The 13,485-nt window shown below is 41.0% G+C and overlaps 1 protein-coding gene across 1 annotated transcript in view; it reads right to left on the bottom strand.

Annotated features, from left to right (window-relative positions):
- Positions 1–12,773: 12,773 nt before the first annotated feature.
- ALDH7A1 (aldehyde dehydrogenase 7 family member A1) overlaps positions 12,774–13,485 on the bottom strand; it is a 72,008-nt gene continuing 71,296 nt past the window's right edge. The window contains exon 18 of the mRNA XM_060235516.1: positions 12,774–13,203. Within this exon, the coding sequence (XP_060091499.1) occupies positions 13,149–13,203 (55 nt within the window). The 3' untranslated portion in view covers positions 12,774–13,148. The remainder of the gene's footprint in view (positions 13,204–13,485) is intronic.

Genomic DNA, 13,485 nt, shown 5'->3' with positions numbered 1-13,485 from the left:
TAGAATAAGGTACAGTCTCAACCTCCAATAGTCTCCACAATAAGGTACAGTCCTAATTTCCAATAGTCTCACTTCAATGATTTCTGATGTGCTAATGTTCAATTTGATGTGCACTTCTGAGAAAAGTGGACTATGTAGGGTCTTGAAAATGATGCATTCTCCGGATGATGGTAGGACCCATGATCCCTCATGATTGCATGAATTGGTTCCTACATAGAATACACTGCTGAGATCGGGTCCCATCATCAGCCTATCAGGTTTGAAAAAGAGCCACTCGATACACATTTCTCATCCTGAGAATGCGTCATTTTCAAAGTCCACTAACAGGCAATCGTTCTCCAAAACAGAGCCCCTAGATCCAGGTGGGTTGTAAGCCAAAATGCCCTCAAACGAGGTTGGGGAATTGACCTTTGGCTTAAAAAGGATCTAGAATCTATGTATACAGGATTCCACTGCCAGAAATTATTGCTAAATTTACCAAGGACACTAATTAAGTAAAACCATTAAAAATTTATTACAGAAAAATATAGAACACACATACAAAATAATGAATACATACAACAAACATACAGTCCTAATAAAAATAGAGAGAAATGCATAGATGTAACATAAGGATGGACAAAACAGGGTGATAATTACCGACTGTAGTCTTCAAGGAAGGCTCCAATGGCGACAAACGAGGATGATGAGGAAGGGGACCCTCAACTGGCCAAGAATCGAGGATGTATCTAAGCAGCAGGAATGGGGTACTGCTAGATGCACACCTGTGGGGAGCTGGGTCACAGGTTATAAGGACTACTTTGAGCCCTTAGGGGAAGGGAGGTACAGGGGTGGATGACAGGTGGTCAGCTGGTACATGACCTCAGAAAAAGGGGGGGCTCTGCAGTGACCATAAGGGCTGGCCTTATGCGGTAACCAATAGCCAGTTTATTGGGGGCACCTGATTGGATGCCAAACCTGGCCAATGAGCAGACCTGGCCCTGGTTACCTGATTGGAATTTCAGGTAACAATGGGTCAAAAGGGGAGGCTCCAGGATGACTATTAAGGGAAAGAATGGGAGAAATTATCGGGGTGGAGGTGATTAAAGGCTATCAAAACTTATCTAAGAGGTGACAATAGATGGCCAAATTGCTACCTAAGGTAACACCCGATCTATACAAAGAAACTTGGCTCTGGGTGATGATGTTCTTCCTCTTCTTCATTCCTTTACTGGCACCATCCTTCGTCTTGGGTTCTGTCGGACAAAGGCTTAGGCAGTCTGACAGGATCCACGCCTAAGATAAGCTTGATTGCCTTATGCATAGGTGACATCTGTTGAGTACGTGAGCCTCCCACTTTGCTGTCATGAAGTCTGGCACTACAGGAAGATAGCTGCTGGTGATGTTAGCCTTCCCATATGGATTCTATGGTCAAGGCTGGAATCCGCTTGCCCGGACAGTTCCTGGCAGTGCAACTTCTTCCGCTGCAACAGCCGAGATGGTGCATGCACGGAGCGGCTGGAAACCCATCTGTTCTCCTGGTCAGCACTTTTCCAGAGACACGAAGTGCTGCTGCAACGCTGTGGCTGTTAGTACTCACATAAGTCCCTACATTCTGGTAGACAAAACTCACGTTCTCCTGGCAGATGTGTGAGTTAAAACTCCAGGCACCCTGGCAACCAAACGGGTGACTATGATGTTCTGAAATTAGGGGTGTTTTTCTCCATGTTAGCCTGAAGCAACAGAACAGAGTCTAATGGCATCTTTAAGATCAATGATGTTTTATTAAGGGAAGCTTTCAAGTGCAGGCACAATTCATCAATGAGAAAAATCATGGTCTGACAAAGTGTGCCTGCACACAAAAGCTTAGCTTGAATAAAACATTGTTGGTCTTAAAGGTGCCATTTGACTCTATGTTCTATAGACCCCCCTAGGTTTGTAGAAAAATCAAACTGTAAAACATTACATTGGGAGGTTTAAATCCTACCAACATAAAAGTATTGTCTGAACATGTGCAGACAATGCACATACTTTTGTTGAAATTTCAACAATGACACTGTGGAGGAGCCACAACAGGTGAGGTTCTCTGGCATCAGCCTGGTGGTGGAGGAATGGAGCCAAACTGGGCTTGCAAAAGCAGCTGAAACAGGGGGAGCCATGATACTCACTCCCCTCAACTTAAGTTAAATTTTAAATGGGAGCCACAGCAGGTCACTGGCAGTGACTAAGAGAATTAAAGTTAAGACAGTAAAGTGATCCTCTCTGTGAGTATTGTGGGTACCATTTGCCCTATCATAAATCTTTCAAGTGTGATGCACTGTGTAAGAGACTGGAACTTAATCAGTCATTATACACTACTGATTATGGGAGGGATGGGGGAGATATACCAGAAGAAAGGCCCGGGCCATATTGCAGGCATCACACAGTAAGTGACATCATCACATCAGTGACTTCTGGGTATTTGGACAAAAATTCTATGGTATTTGTGATTTTGCCCAAATACCAAAGCATCACTTGAATGTTGGTGGCCTCATGACATCACTTTCCATGTGATGGTGGCAACATGGCCTAGGCCTTCCTCTTTGTACTGGTTAAGTCCCCCCACTCCCAGCTGATTGGTGGAAGGCAATCAGCCCCACTGGCTGATTAAGTCCCTCCACTGGCCAGCTGATTTGGGGGAGGGCAAAACTTCAGTTGCAGAAATATAAGAGAAAGAAAAATAGCTAGTGAGTTTTGCTTATCCAACAATCATATTATTAACACTACCTCACAATGTGGGAGAACATTTTCATCCTGCAACAGGCAAAAGCAAACTTAAGAGACTAAGACAGTGTATTGATTCATTTAATATCATGGCATACAATTCACAGTAACATCCCAGTTGCTAGACTACAATTAAATTGAAACCCTATTTTCAACTTACTTTTTGAGCTGTGTATGTATGCATATGCAAAATGATATTAATCAACTGAGATTTAAACTGAGTGAAGTAGAGGTAATTATCAACTAAAAAAAGTAATGTCCCCAGATGTGCTGGTGAGTAAAGGAGCTCATAAAAGCAGAGGCTTGTATTTCACACATCTGCCTTAATGAATGCCAAGGCTGATCCACTGTGACCTCATAAAATAGAGAACTGGGGAAAGCACAGTTCCTTCTGATGGAGGATTCTTTCTCCTGACCAAGAGCGACACCTAAAGGATACTAAAGAATATTTTTAAAAAAAAAAAAAAACCAAAACCCACAAAGCACAGATGGTTGCAGTTTCCTCTTCCTCCATGGCATGAATTCCATTTATAGCTCTCTTTGTTCCTTTTGATTACACTAAAATAATCTTAATGGAATGACCCAGATCATTTATCTAGATCAGTAGGGATGGAGAGAGGAGAGACAAGAGTCTGCTCAGCTTCTTGTATTAATGTAATTATTATGTTTTATTCCAGATTATTGCAACAGATTGTAGAAGACTAACAGTAACAGTTTTATTGCCGCATGAGTTTGCTTTGACAGATGCATGACGTATTACTGTCAGCATATCTATACATAATTTTTGCATGCATACACAAACGAGAAAGATGTGAACAATCAGGAGCAAAAGGCCATGAGATATAAAATGAAGTACTATGCCTGCAGAGCACAAATGTTTTCAAGACCAGAATGACCAACTTTCAACATTAGTAATCAGAATAACAAAGTGAATAGTATTAACACCTGTAGCAAGACAGAAACCCATGTTGCAGATTAATCCTGAATACCATCACATTTGCTGGTGCATTATAGTTCAACAATAAAGCAGAACACAGTAAAAAATTCAAACCAAAACAACAAAGCAACTGTGTGACCAAACAAATCACTTAATATGTTGAACAAATTTACTTCAATAACCTTCTATACAAAAGTGTTTTATGCAATACAAAGTGCCACAAGGCAACACATAAATAATCTCAAAGTCCAAAGAGTCTTGTAAAAACCACTAAGGTGTGGTCAAACCATGATAGTTCCAAACATGAACAGAGCGGTGAAAATATGTTCAGAGGATAACTGTAGCACAGTCCTTCTCTCTCCTCTCCACCTTCCGAGCATGACGATGAAGATAGAAGCTCTCAATGCGTTCGTCGACTTGGCTTGCTGCGCGTTTCGAACAACCGCCTGAGGACAGTTCCAACTTTTTCAAGAGTCTAAATAAACATATTCACATAAACCTCCAGTGTTACAATGTTAAGAAAACGCAAACTATAACTTCATTATTTCCAAATTAATGAAAACATCCTCCTTTGTACTGCAATTAGGAAAACATTTCTACAGTGGCTCACGCTCAAGGCAAACGCTCAAACAACGCAAACAAATGCCAGCAATTTACAGCACCTGCTTGGTGAATCCCACATGGTCTTAAAGATGCGGGGCTGATATTTTGTTTGAAAACATTGGAACTGCCCTCGGGCAGCTGTTCGAAACGCGCAGCAAACCAAGTCAACAAACGTGTTGAGAGCTTCCGTCTTCATCATTGTGCTCGGAAGGTGGAGAGGAGAGGAACTGTGCTAGTCATCCTCTGAACATATTTTCACCGCTCCGTTCATGTTTGGAACTATCATGGGTTGACCACACCTTAGTGGTTTTTTACAAGACTCTTTGGATTTTGAGATTATTTATGTGTTGCCTTGTGGCACTTTGTATTGCATAAAATACTTTTGTATAGAAGGTTATTGAAGTAAATTTGTTCAAGATATTAAGTGATTTGTTTGGTCACACAGTGGCTTTGTTGTTTTGGTGCATTATAGTTCAGTTTCATTTTCAATTTAGAATTTATCATCAAATTTGAAGTTAATTTGGAACATGGGTTTCTTTCATACTATAGATGTTAGGATAGCAGAGCACAGCTTTAAAAAATTAGTAGTCCTGATGTTGTAAATCAGTCACTGTTGTAAACAGTTTTGGCTCTATCATTCCCTCTTGTAGTGCATGGCCTTTGGGTTCCGCTATTTACATTCTTTTACTTTCTGCCATATAATAAATCTACCCAATAACTAAGGATAACAGTGAGTTTTAGTTCACAAAAGTTTTTGTCATAAGAAATCTGCTAAAGACACAAGATCTTTCACCATAGATAGAAGGTAATTGATCTGCAGTAATCACTGACACAGTTGTGGTATTCTTCCAATGTACTACCTATCACTCCAGATCCATGCGTCTGCTGGTTCTATTTATTAGTCAGATCCAGCCATCCTGAGCAAGAGCTCCATCTTTTATTGCAAAAGTGTCTGCTGTGGAATGGCCTTGATGAAGCACCCTCCATAAAACATGCAAGATGAGCATTTTACAGAGACCAACTGAAGAGAGATGGCAAGGGAAGAGTGCTACTGAGGTATTTATAAAATCTGGTTTTGATTATGGTGAAGCCTGTTTTACAGTGGTGCTCTGTTTTAACCTTTGTAAGCAGCTCCAAGCCTTTGAACAGGTGAAGTAGAGATTTTAAATAAAAACTACTTTTTCAACAGACAGAAAACTGGAAGATTACCACATACAAGTAGTCCACATGTGGTTTTTAATAACATCTGGAGACAGGGCCTTTACATTTCCTCGGAGTCTACTATGAAGCTCTTTCTTCTAAGAAGAAACATACGCATTTGATTCAGTAGTAGCACCATGTTGTTTTCTTTTGAATGAATTCACATATTACTCAAGTAGTACAGGGGAAAAGTGTGTGGGCTAGATCATTCCCACACCGCTAAAAAGGATAGCATTTGGCAGAACAACAGCTGGAATACAACTCAAAGTCTTTATGCACAGCTTTCTCCCTGCCTGGCAGTTGCAATATTGAGACACTTTGGGATGACTTCCCTTCATGAGGAGAACTCAGTACAGAACTGCCACACGAAGCTTTCATATCAAAGGAAAGCTTAGTGAACAGCTGACATTCATGTGGACAAATAAGGGCCCTTTTCAAACTGATTTTGTATTCCATTTTAGTAACTGGTTGCTAATGGATTTTTTCTGTCATTTCAGACAGACCTATTTTAGTAACTGGCTGCTAGCAGAATTTATTGGGTTAGCAAAGCATGGATGAGCTGTCTTTGAGGGAAACTGCTTTCTTCCATTTTCTACCTCTTTGTTGCACTTCTGAATCACTGTGGCATGCTGTTTAAAATATCCATAGTACTTCCTACAATGCCACCTTATCCCCCAATTGTCTTTGGACTTTTTAACATTCTAAGGTGAGTGCCACAGCACCCATGGTAGGATGTTAAAAAAAAAGTCTGAGGAAGATTGTGCAGCAAAAAAGGATAGGAAAAAAAGTGGCACTTTTTGAAATTACCAGTGTTTCAGACACAGTTCATTAATGAAAGGAAACTCACTTTATGAAATCCCATCCCTATATTGCTTTAACTGAAATCAGGCCAACAACAAATAACATCTGATTTAGAATGATAATGTGAAAAGGCCAAGGACAAATAGTCATCTACCTGAAAATAATCTGAACCCTGAGATGCTGGGATCTCTATACAGAAAAAAATAGCAGCAATTTTGAAAGCACTCCATAGGATAAAAGCAAATACTAAATGAAATATTGATCAAACATCTCAAAACCTGCTGCTAAAATCACTGCAACTTGTTTTTCAGAAGGTGGATGTTATAACCTAAAGGACAACAAGGGATTCAAAATTTATTTAAGCTGACTCGTATACAAACATTATAGTATAAAAGTTCCTGTGAATGTTGCTACCTGTGAATCTTCATGTCTATTTTGCTGCTCGTACACATAATAGAACACTGCAACTGGCCATAGCTTTTAATACACATACACCAATTGCACAAAGGGATGTGTATAAACTGGGTGGTACACTAAATCACATGCAGGAGCAAGCCTAGATGACTGCTGGCTCTTCGAAAGGATCAAAAGAATGTTGCATAAGTGAACCTCGGTATGATCTTACAGAGCATAACTCAGGGTGGCCAAACTGCTCAGGAGCCATAAGCGGCTCTTTCACACGTATTGTGTGTTTTCCAGAGGTCAAGAGGGAACTTAATGCAAGCTTACTCTCAAGTAAGTATGCTTAGCATTGGGAATTCAGTCTCTGAGCACTGACCCATAGGCAGGCAACTATTTCTGCCGTGTGTGAAGTAGGAAAGGATGGGGAAGAAACAGGCAAGCTTGCAAGCTCTTCTCCGCCAGAGGTTGTGCAGAGACTTAGAGCAGGGGAAGAGAGTGCAAGAGTCAAGGGAGCCTCCAGAAGGGGGGATGGAGAGCTGTGCAGGGTTTCCCCTTAGTTTCATTTGTATTTACTAACCTTGGTGTTAAGGTAGATTGAGATGCATAATGATGCAAATGGTGGTCAGTAATTTATACAGTATGTGTTTCCTTCTTCCACTGGTGCCAAAAAATAAAAAAACCTTTCCTTATGCTAGGCTTATGGGGACTGTTATTCCCAGCTTTTATTTTAAAAGTCTCCTTCTAGCATGGCCATGTTGTAAACTGCATACATATGTATTTTATCTTTCTGTGCAAATAATATATTAAGAGTTTTAATAAAGGTATGGGTGTAATATTAATGTCTTGCGGCTCTCAAACATCCGACATTTATTCCATGTGGCTCTTATATCAAGCAAATCTGGCCACCCCTGGTATACCTCCTTGAATTGCTCATGAACTATAGTTCCTCTATTTGTACACAAGATGCCCTGTGAGCCAGACCTGAAGAAGTTACAGGCAGTGTTCCCTCTGAGTCAGCGTGAACTAGCTCACAGATTTTTAGCCTCCAGCTCACACATCTTTGTCTTAGCTCAGGAAGGATGACCTCAGAGCACAATAATTTATACAGTAGCTCACAGCTTTAATGCCAGTAGCTCACAAAATAGAATTTTTGCTTACAAGACACAGCAGCTTGGAAGCAACAGGCACTAGAAATGTTCTCTTAAAAATGTTTTCTTTCTTTCTTTAATGTTCATGAATCTCTCGTTATTGCACTTTGGGAGTGGTCTATTTTCATATTAATGCTGATGCACCTGATATTAGAATGCAGGGAGTATCTGTACTGGACACTCATCCCCACCACGTATCAGTTGACCTTGGGATGTATTACTTCCCCACAATGTCAGTTATGGGGGAAAAACATGTGCTCAAGCCCACACAGAGGTGCAAACCACTGCTTTTCTAAATAGTATATAAGTCCCTGGGAACTGCCTGAAATAGCAAACCTTAGTTTAGGCCAGATAGGGGAGCAGCAATGTGCACATTGGCCTGTTGTAGAAGTCCATCCACTGTTGTTCTTAGGATTCCCAATCAGAAGGCACATAAGCATGTTTTATGACTTCGATTTCTTTTCTATGAGAATTACCAGAGAGGTTGCAATAAAACTGTATGCTTTCCTTGAGTTCTTATTGCCCGAGTCCCTTAGTGGAAAAGAACCTCCTCCTTCTTCTATATCAGGGGTGACCAACGGTAACTCTCCAGATGTTTTTTGCCTACAACTCCCATCAGCCCCAGCCAGCATGGCCAATGGAGGGGCTGATGGGAGTTGTAGGCAAAAAACATCTGGAGAGCTACCACTGGCCACCCCTGTTTTAAATAGTTAAGATATATGCTGAAACATCCTGACTATTCACATAATCTGTAAATCCAAAGGACTCTAATGAAAAAAACACACAAGACTGGAATCGGCCAACCCTTATGATAAAAGACACACATACTTGTTACATGTAAGAGATACATCCAGCTGTCATACATGAAAATAACATCCATCCATTTACAGCAAAGTTCAGAAAGGTATTTCTCCATCAAATATTGAACCACAAATTGTTAGGAGGAAATAAGATGAAGACAACAAAAAGTTACCTGCATACATGAACTTAAGACTTTGTTGCATCAGTCATGACATCAGCATATGAGAAACCACTCTTTCTTGCAGAGTGTTAAAGCTGCAGTACTGCAGTCTTAAGCTTTGCTCATGACCTGAGTTCAATCCCCGGCGGAAGCTGGGTTTTCGGATAGCCGGCTCGAGGCTGACTCAGCCTTCCATCCTTCCGAGGTCGGTAAAATGAGTACCCAGCTTGCTGGGGGGGAAGTGTAGATAATTGAGGGAAGCAATGGCAAACCACCCTGTAAAAAGTCTGCTGTGAAAACGTGAGAGCAACGTCACCCCAGAGTCAGAAACAACTGGTGCTTGCACAGGGGACCTTTCCTTTCACAAGAACATAGGAGAGCTTTGTTTTCTTAATGCAAACCACACCTACACAGAGTTAATCACTGCAGAATGTCTGCTGATCAACTGTAAAGCAGATATAAAAGGGGAACATTATTTTCAGCCTTTATTTCCCTTCAAGGTCAGACTAAAACAATACAATGGCAAGCAAATGAATTATTGATCATCCTTGTAATTTAACACTCAGGATTCACTACTGTTATGTATTCCATAGTAATTAAGTATATGCTATAGCAGAAACAGCAGCTGTATTAAACAGTAAGCAGCTCCCCCCCCCCCCCAAAACACATAATATAGTAACAGCTCGAGGACATATTTCACAACCAAACACTGATCCCCAGGGAACAATAATCAACTAGCAGCTACTGCAGTTTATAATCTGTTCAATGGCCTCTGATAATTAAACCAGAAATTAAGGAGCATCAACTTGTTTACAGTATCTTTAAACTCATCTTGGTTTTATTAGCTCCTCGTAAATAGCTTTTAAAAAATACTTATCTGTAACACTGGAATCCATGCCAAGGATGTCTGTAGGAGACCACATGCAGAGGTTTGGAAATGGCTCTGCCCCCTTACCATACTTGTGAAGGCCACCTAATAATTCTGAAACATATATGCATTTGAAAAACAGGACCAACTTCTTTGTTAGACCTAGTAACTGGTTGTTCCTCCTGGAAGGTCAACTTTGTTTGTATAGAACAACAGATTGTCACTTGGAATTGCCTGTGGGCAATGCAGAGATGAAGGCAGCAGGGAGGTCCTGGGGTTCCATTTGCTGCCATGCATTCAAGTACAGACAAAAAGCAAAGAGTAAAAGACAGGCAGCTTCAGGTACATGTCAAGGAAATCAAGAAGCACATCTTCCATAGAGGGTTTTCTTTTTTTCTCAGACACAAGATGACTGTCACATCATGCCTGTGTTTACATACAGAAAAGAACCAACAAACAAAATGCTATTTCCACTTTATTAAAGCAATAGTGAGAACTCTGTAAGGGAGAAGGAAAAGTCATATATTTATTGAGAGGCATAAAAAGCTGTGATATCTGAATATCGTAGCAGTTTAATATAGCACAGAGTTTTCAGATTGAGAAGTCAGGTATTTCCATAATGTCCATTTAAACAGAGAAACAATGTCAACCTGCTGGTATAAGCCATGGTTGTTATGGTAGTGGTTTATTTTTCAAACAAGAAATAGATGCAGGAGTGAGGAGAACCTCTCTGTCACATCAGGTCTGACTCAATTAAAAGTGGGGGGACTTCCCCCCTTTTATGTTCTTTATTATTTTTTGAGATGATGTTCAACTGTTGCTGGTGAGTGGCCACTTTAAAAGCCATCTATATGAGAACAGCAGTTTTAAGAATACCCAAAGTTCACTCATTGTGAATCACTAGCAACAACAGACATTAACCATGAATTAAGCCTTGCAACAAACCCATATGTTAACCCTTCTGTTCATCTTCCATGACAGATACCAACACTGTCCTTCCGCATTGTACACAGGAGAACAGACAGTCTGCACCAGGGTAAGACTGGACATTATAGTCATCAGGGAATTTCCTGGTGGGCCAATGGCCTGCCTGCTTTGAGCCACCTGGGTAGGGCTGCTCCTAGGAGGCGTGAGCCTTACCCGGCTCAGGGAGGCTGCCCCAGGCAGTGCAAATTGGCCGAAGTGTGTAGATTGCAGTCCCCAGGAAGCACCCAGTCAAGCAAAGTATGGGGTTAGCTGGCTTCTTCCCCCTCCCTCCCTCCTTCATAGTGGGGCAGGGCTGTTTTTTCCTCTCAGTCCACCCCTGGTCTTGAAACATGTGGCATAAAAATGTTATAGACCAGTGGGAGAATATTTCCCAGGACACTGCTACAACCTTCAAAGTAATCCTTTACCACCACCACCCAAAAAAGACAGTTCAGCATAGAAATATAACAGGGAGGGGGGGAGTGTCGATCTCCTCCTCTCCCGGTCCCGGATTGTCACCCCCTTCATTTGCCATCTTCACCCAGCGCATGTGCCTGGTTAGTATGGCCTCTCTGCGCACCGGTGCCTCATCCATCATGGCGGTTGCCACTGTCGGGGGGTGACCAGGAGCTGTTGGATATGGAGAGGCGAACTTGGTCCTCTCCGGGCGTCCAGCACGTGTCACGGTGGTGTCGGTGCTCTCACCCCTTCTTCAGGTTCTGGAAATTCACCGTTTACTGGAATCTTTTCAGCCATTCGGTTATAAAGTTGCCAGGATAGTTAAACTTCTCAAAGGATTACTCTCAAAATGTCAAGCATGCGGGTTCAATGACGAGTCAAAGTTGATACAAAGACTACGTTTATTGATAGACCGATACTTTAGCCGAAGCCATTTCTTGAGAGTAATGAAACTGATACATTGATACAATACTTTTAAGGCATACTTCAAAGGGATTCCAAGGGAGGGGACTGCGGGGAAGCGTTCACACCTAAACTATCAGACTGTCTACTTTCCCAGGATGTTTATCAGAACTTTGTCCTTGCTTTCACCAGATGTCTCATCCTCCCTCCGGAGGATATATGGGAAGGTGCTGATAATTACTTTGTTCCCTTTACACTACTCTAAATTAACAGCCATAAAGCGGGAAAGAAAAAGGGAAAGAATAACAAACAAATGGACTTGGGTCCTCCATGACAATTCACAGATCAGATTTAGGCAGGACCCTAAAACAATCAATTGACAATAATAAAAAAAACAGTACACAGGGAGGGGAGACAAGAAGGAATGGACTACTAGGAGCTATTTCCCCCTCTTACACATATGCTCCAAAGGAACAAAATACGGTTTTCTGGTATGCTGTTCTTCCACAATACAATTTTCAAAACACTTCTGATCCACTGGGAAAAAGTACAAGACATTACTGTGTACGTGTCATTTCATCTTCCTTTCCAAATTCACATCCAAGCTTTATCTTAAAGCTGCATTTATTCTGCAATCACTTTGTACATATATGGCACTGTATGGAAAGCGCAGAATTCTGCATTCTACAAATTTCAGCTTTGATTAACTCCCCTTCTCATCTTTTAAAGACTGCAAGAAGATTTGAAGGTAATGCCTGAAAAAACATCAGATGCTGAAGTGAAGTGTGCATATGCTAGCATAAGAGTAATCGGGATTGCCACGATCAGAGGTCACAGCCACAGTGCTGCACTTTGCTCCTTGTCTGTAGCCCATAACTAACATACCCATCCAAAGTAACACTGCTTCTTATAAACATTAAAACTAGCCCTTTGGAGTATTCTGTAGTATTGCCTAACTTCCTGCACTTTATAGTCTACTCCTGGATGAAAAACAGGAACCACTTCAAGACATTCTTGAAAACAAGAGGAAAAGCACAGGAATACCAACCCCCTCCCCCACATATAAACCTTGCAGATTGTTCCAGCTGTCTTAAAGGAGATGTCTTTCTTACACATCATAGAGGCTGAGGAAGAGATTTTCATTTTAAGCAATACACCTTTCCTAACCATGCAAAAGCCAGAAAATGATGCTTACCTGACCCCAAAGATTTGACTAAATGAAAAATGTGTTTTGCTTTTCAGAAAATGTGAAGTTAAAAAATAAATACCTAGTACATCATAATAGCCTGTTTAAAAATTTATTTTTACATTGTATAATTATGCATTTTCAGATGCACTGAGCACTTAAGTTTATTTCCAAAGCACATTTTAAAAAATCTTGTGATTTTACAGGTCATAACGCAAGCTTCACATAAACATAGAAAAGATCCCCCCCTCTCCAATCATATGAATCCCTGGAAACAGATTCAGAATCCTGTATACATTATTGAAATTACTGTACTGTTCAACATAATCACCTTTTCTGGAAGTGAAAACTACAGCCACTACTATATATCTCAATGCTAGCTGCTTCTCTGTAGCAATCTCATCAGGCTCAAATAAACAGATTCTGAGTTCTTAAATGCCAAGTTCAGTCAAGGTAGAGCATCTGGAAGGTGGTTATTGAAACTTGATCCCTTGAGCCAAAGGCAAATCTTTGCTGTAATTGATTGTACTGAAGGATAAACAGAGAAGCAGATTTGATCAGTTAGATCAGTTAGATGTGCAGTCTAAGGGTGCCCTTTAAAAGACCGAGGGAAACAGGGGTTAAACAAACTACTTCTCGCTAGTGCCAAAATGTCAAGAGCCACTGACACACAGATCTCCCAAGGATGTTTCTGCATTTATGCCTACACATAGGCTAGCAGAGGAAGACAAGAAAGCATATACTGGGAACATACACAGACTGCACTTCCTTCTTGCATGGGTCTGTAATGCCCAGGGAAAGAAAATCAGG

The sequence above is a fragment of the Heteronotia binoei genome, chromosome 4, assembly GCF_032191835.1.
Source record: "Heteronotia binoei isolate CCM8104 ecotype False Entrance Well chromosome 4, APGP_CSIRO_Hbin_v1, whole genome shotgun sequence".
Classification (NCBI taxonomy): Eukaryota; Metazoa; Chordata; class Lepidosauria; order Squamata; family Gekkonidae; genus Heteronotia; species Heteronotia binoei.
The sequence above is the reverse complement of the archived record's forward strand: the minus strand, read 5'-3'. Positions and strand labels throughout refer to the sequence as shown.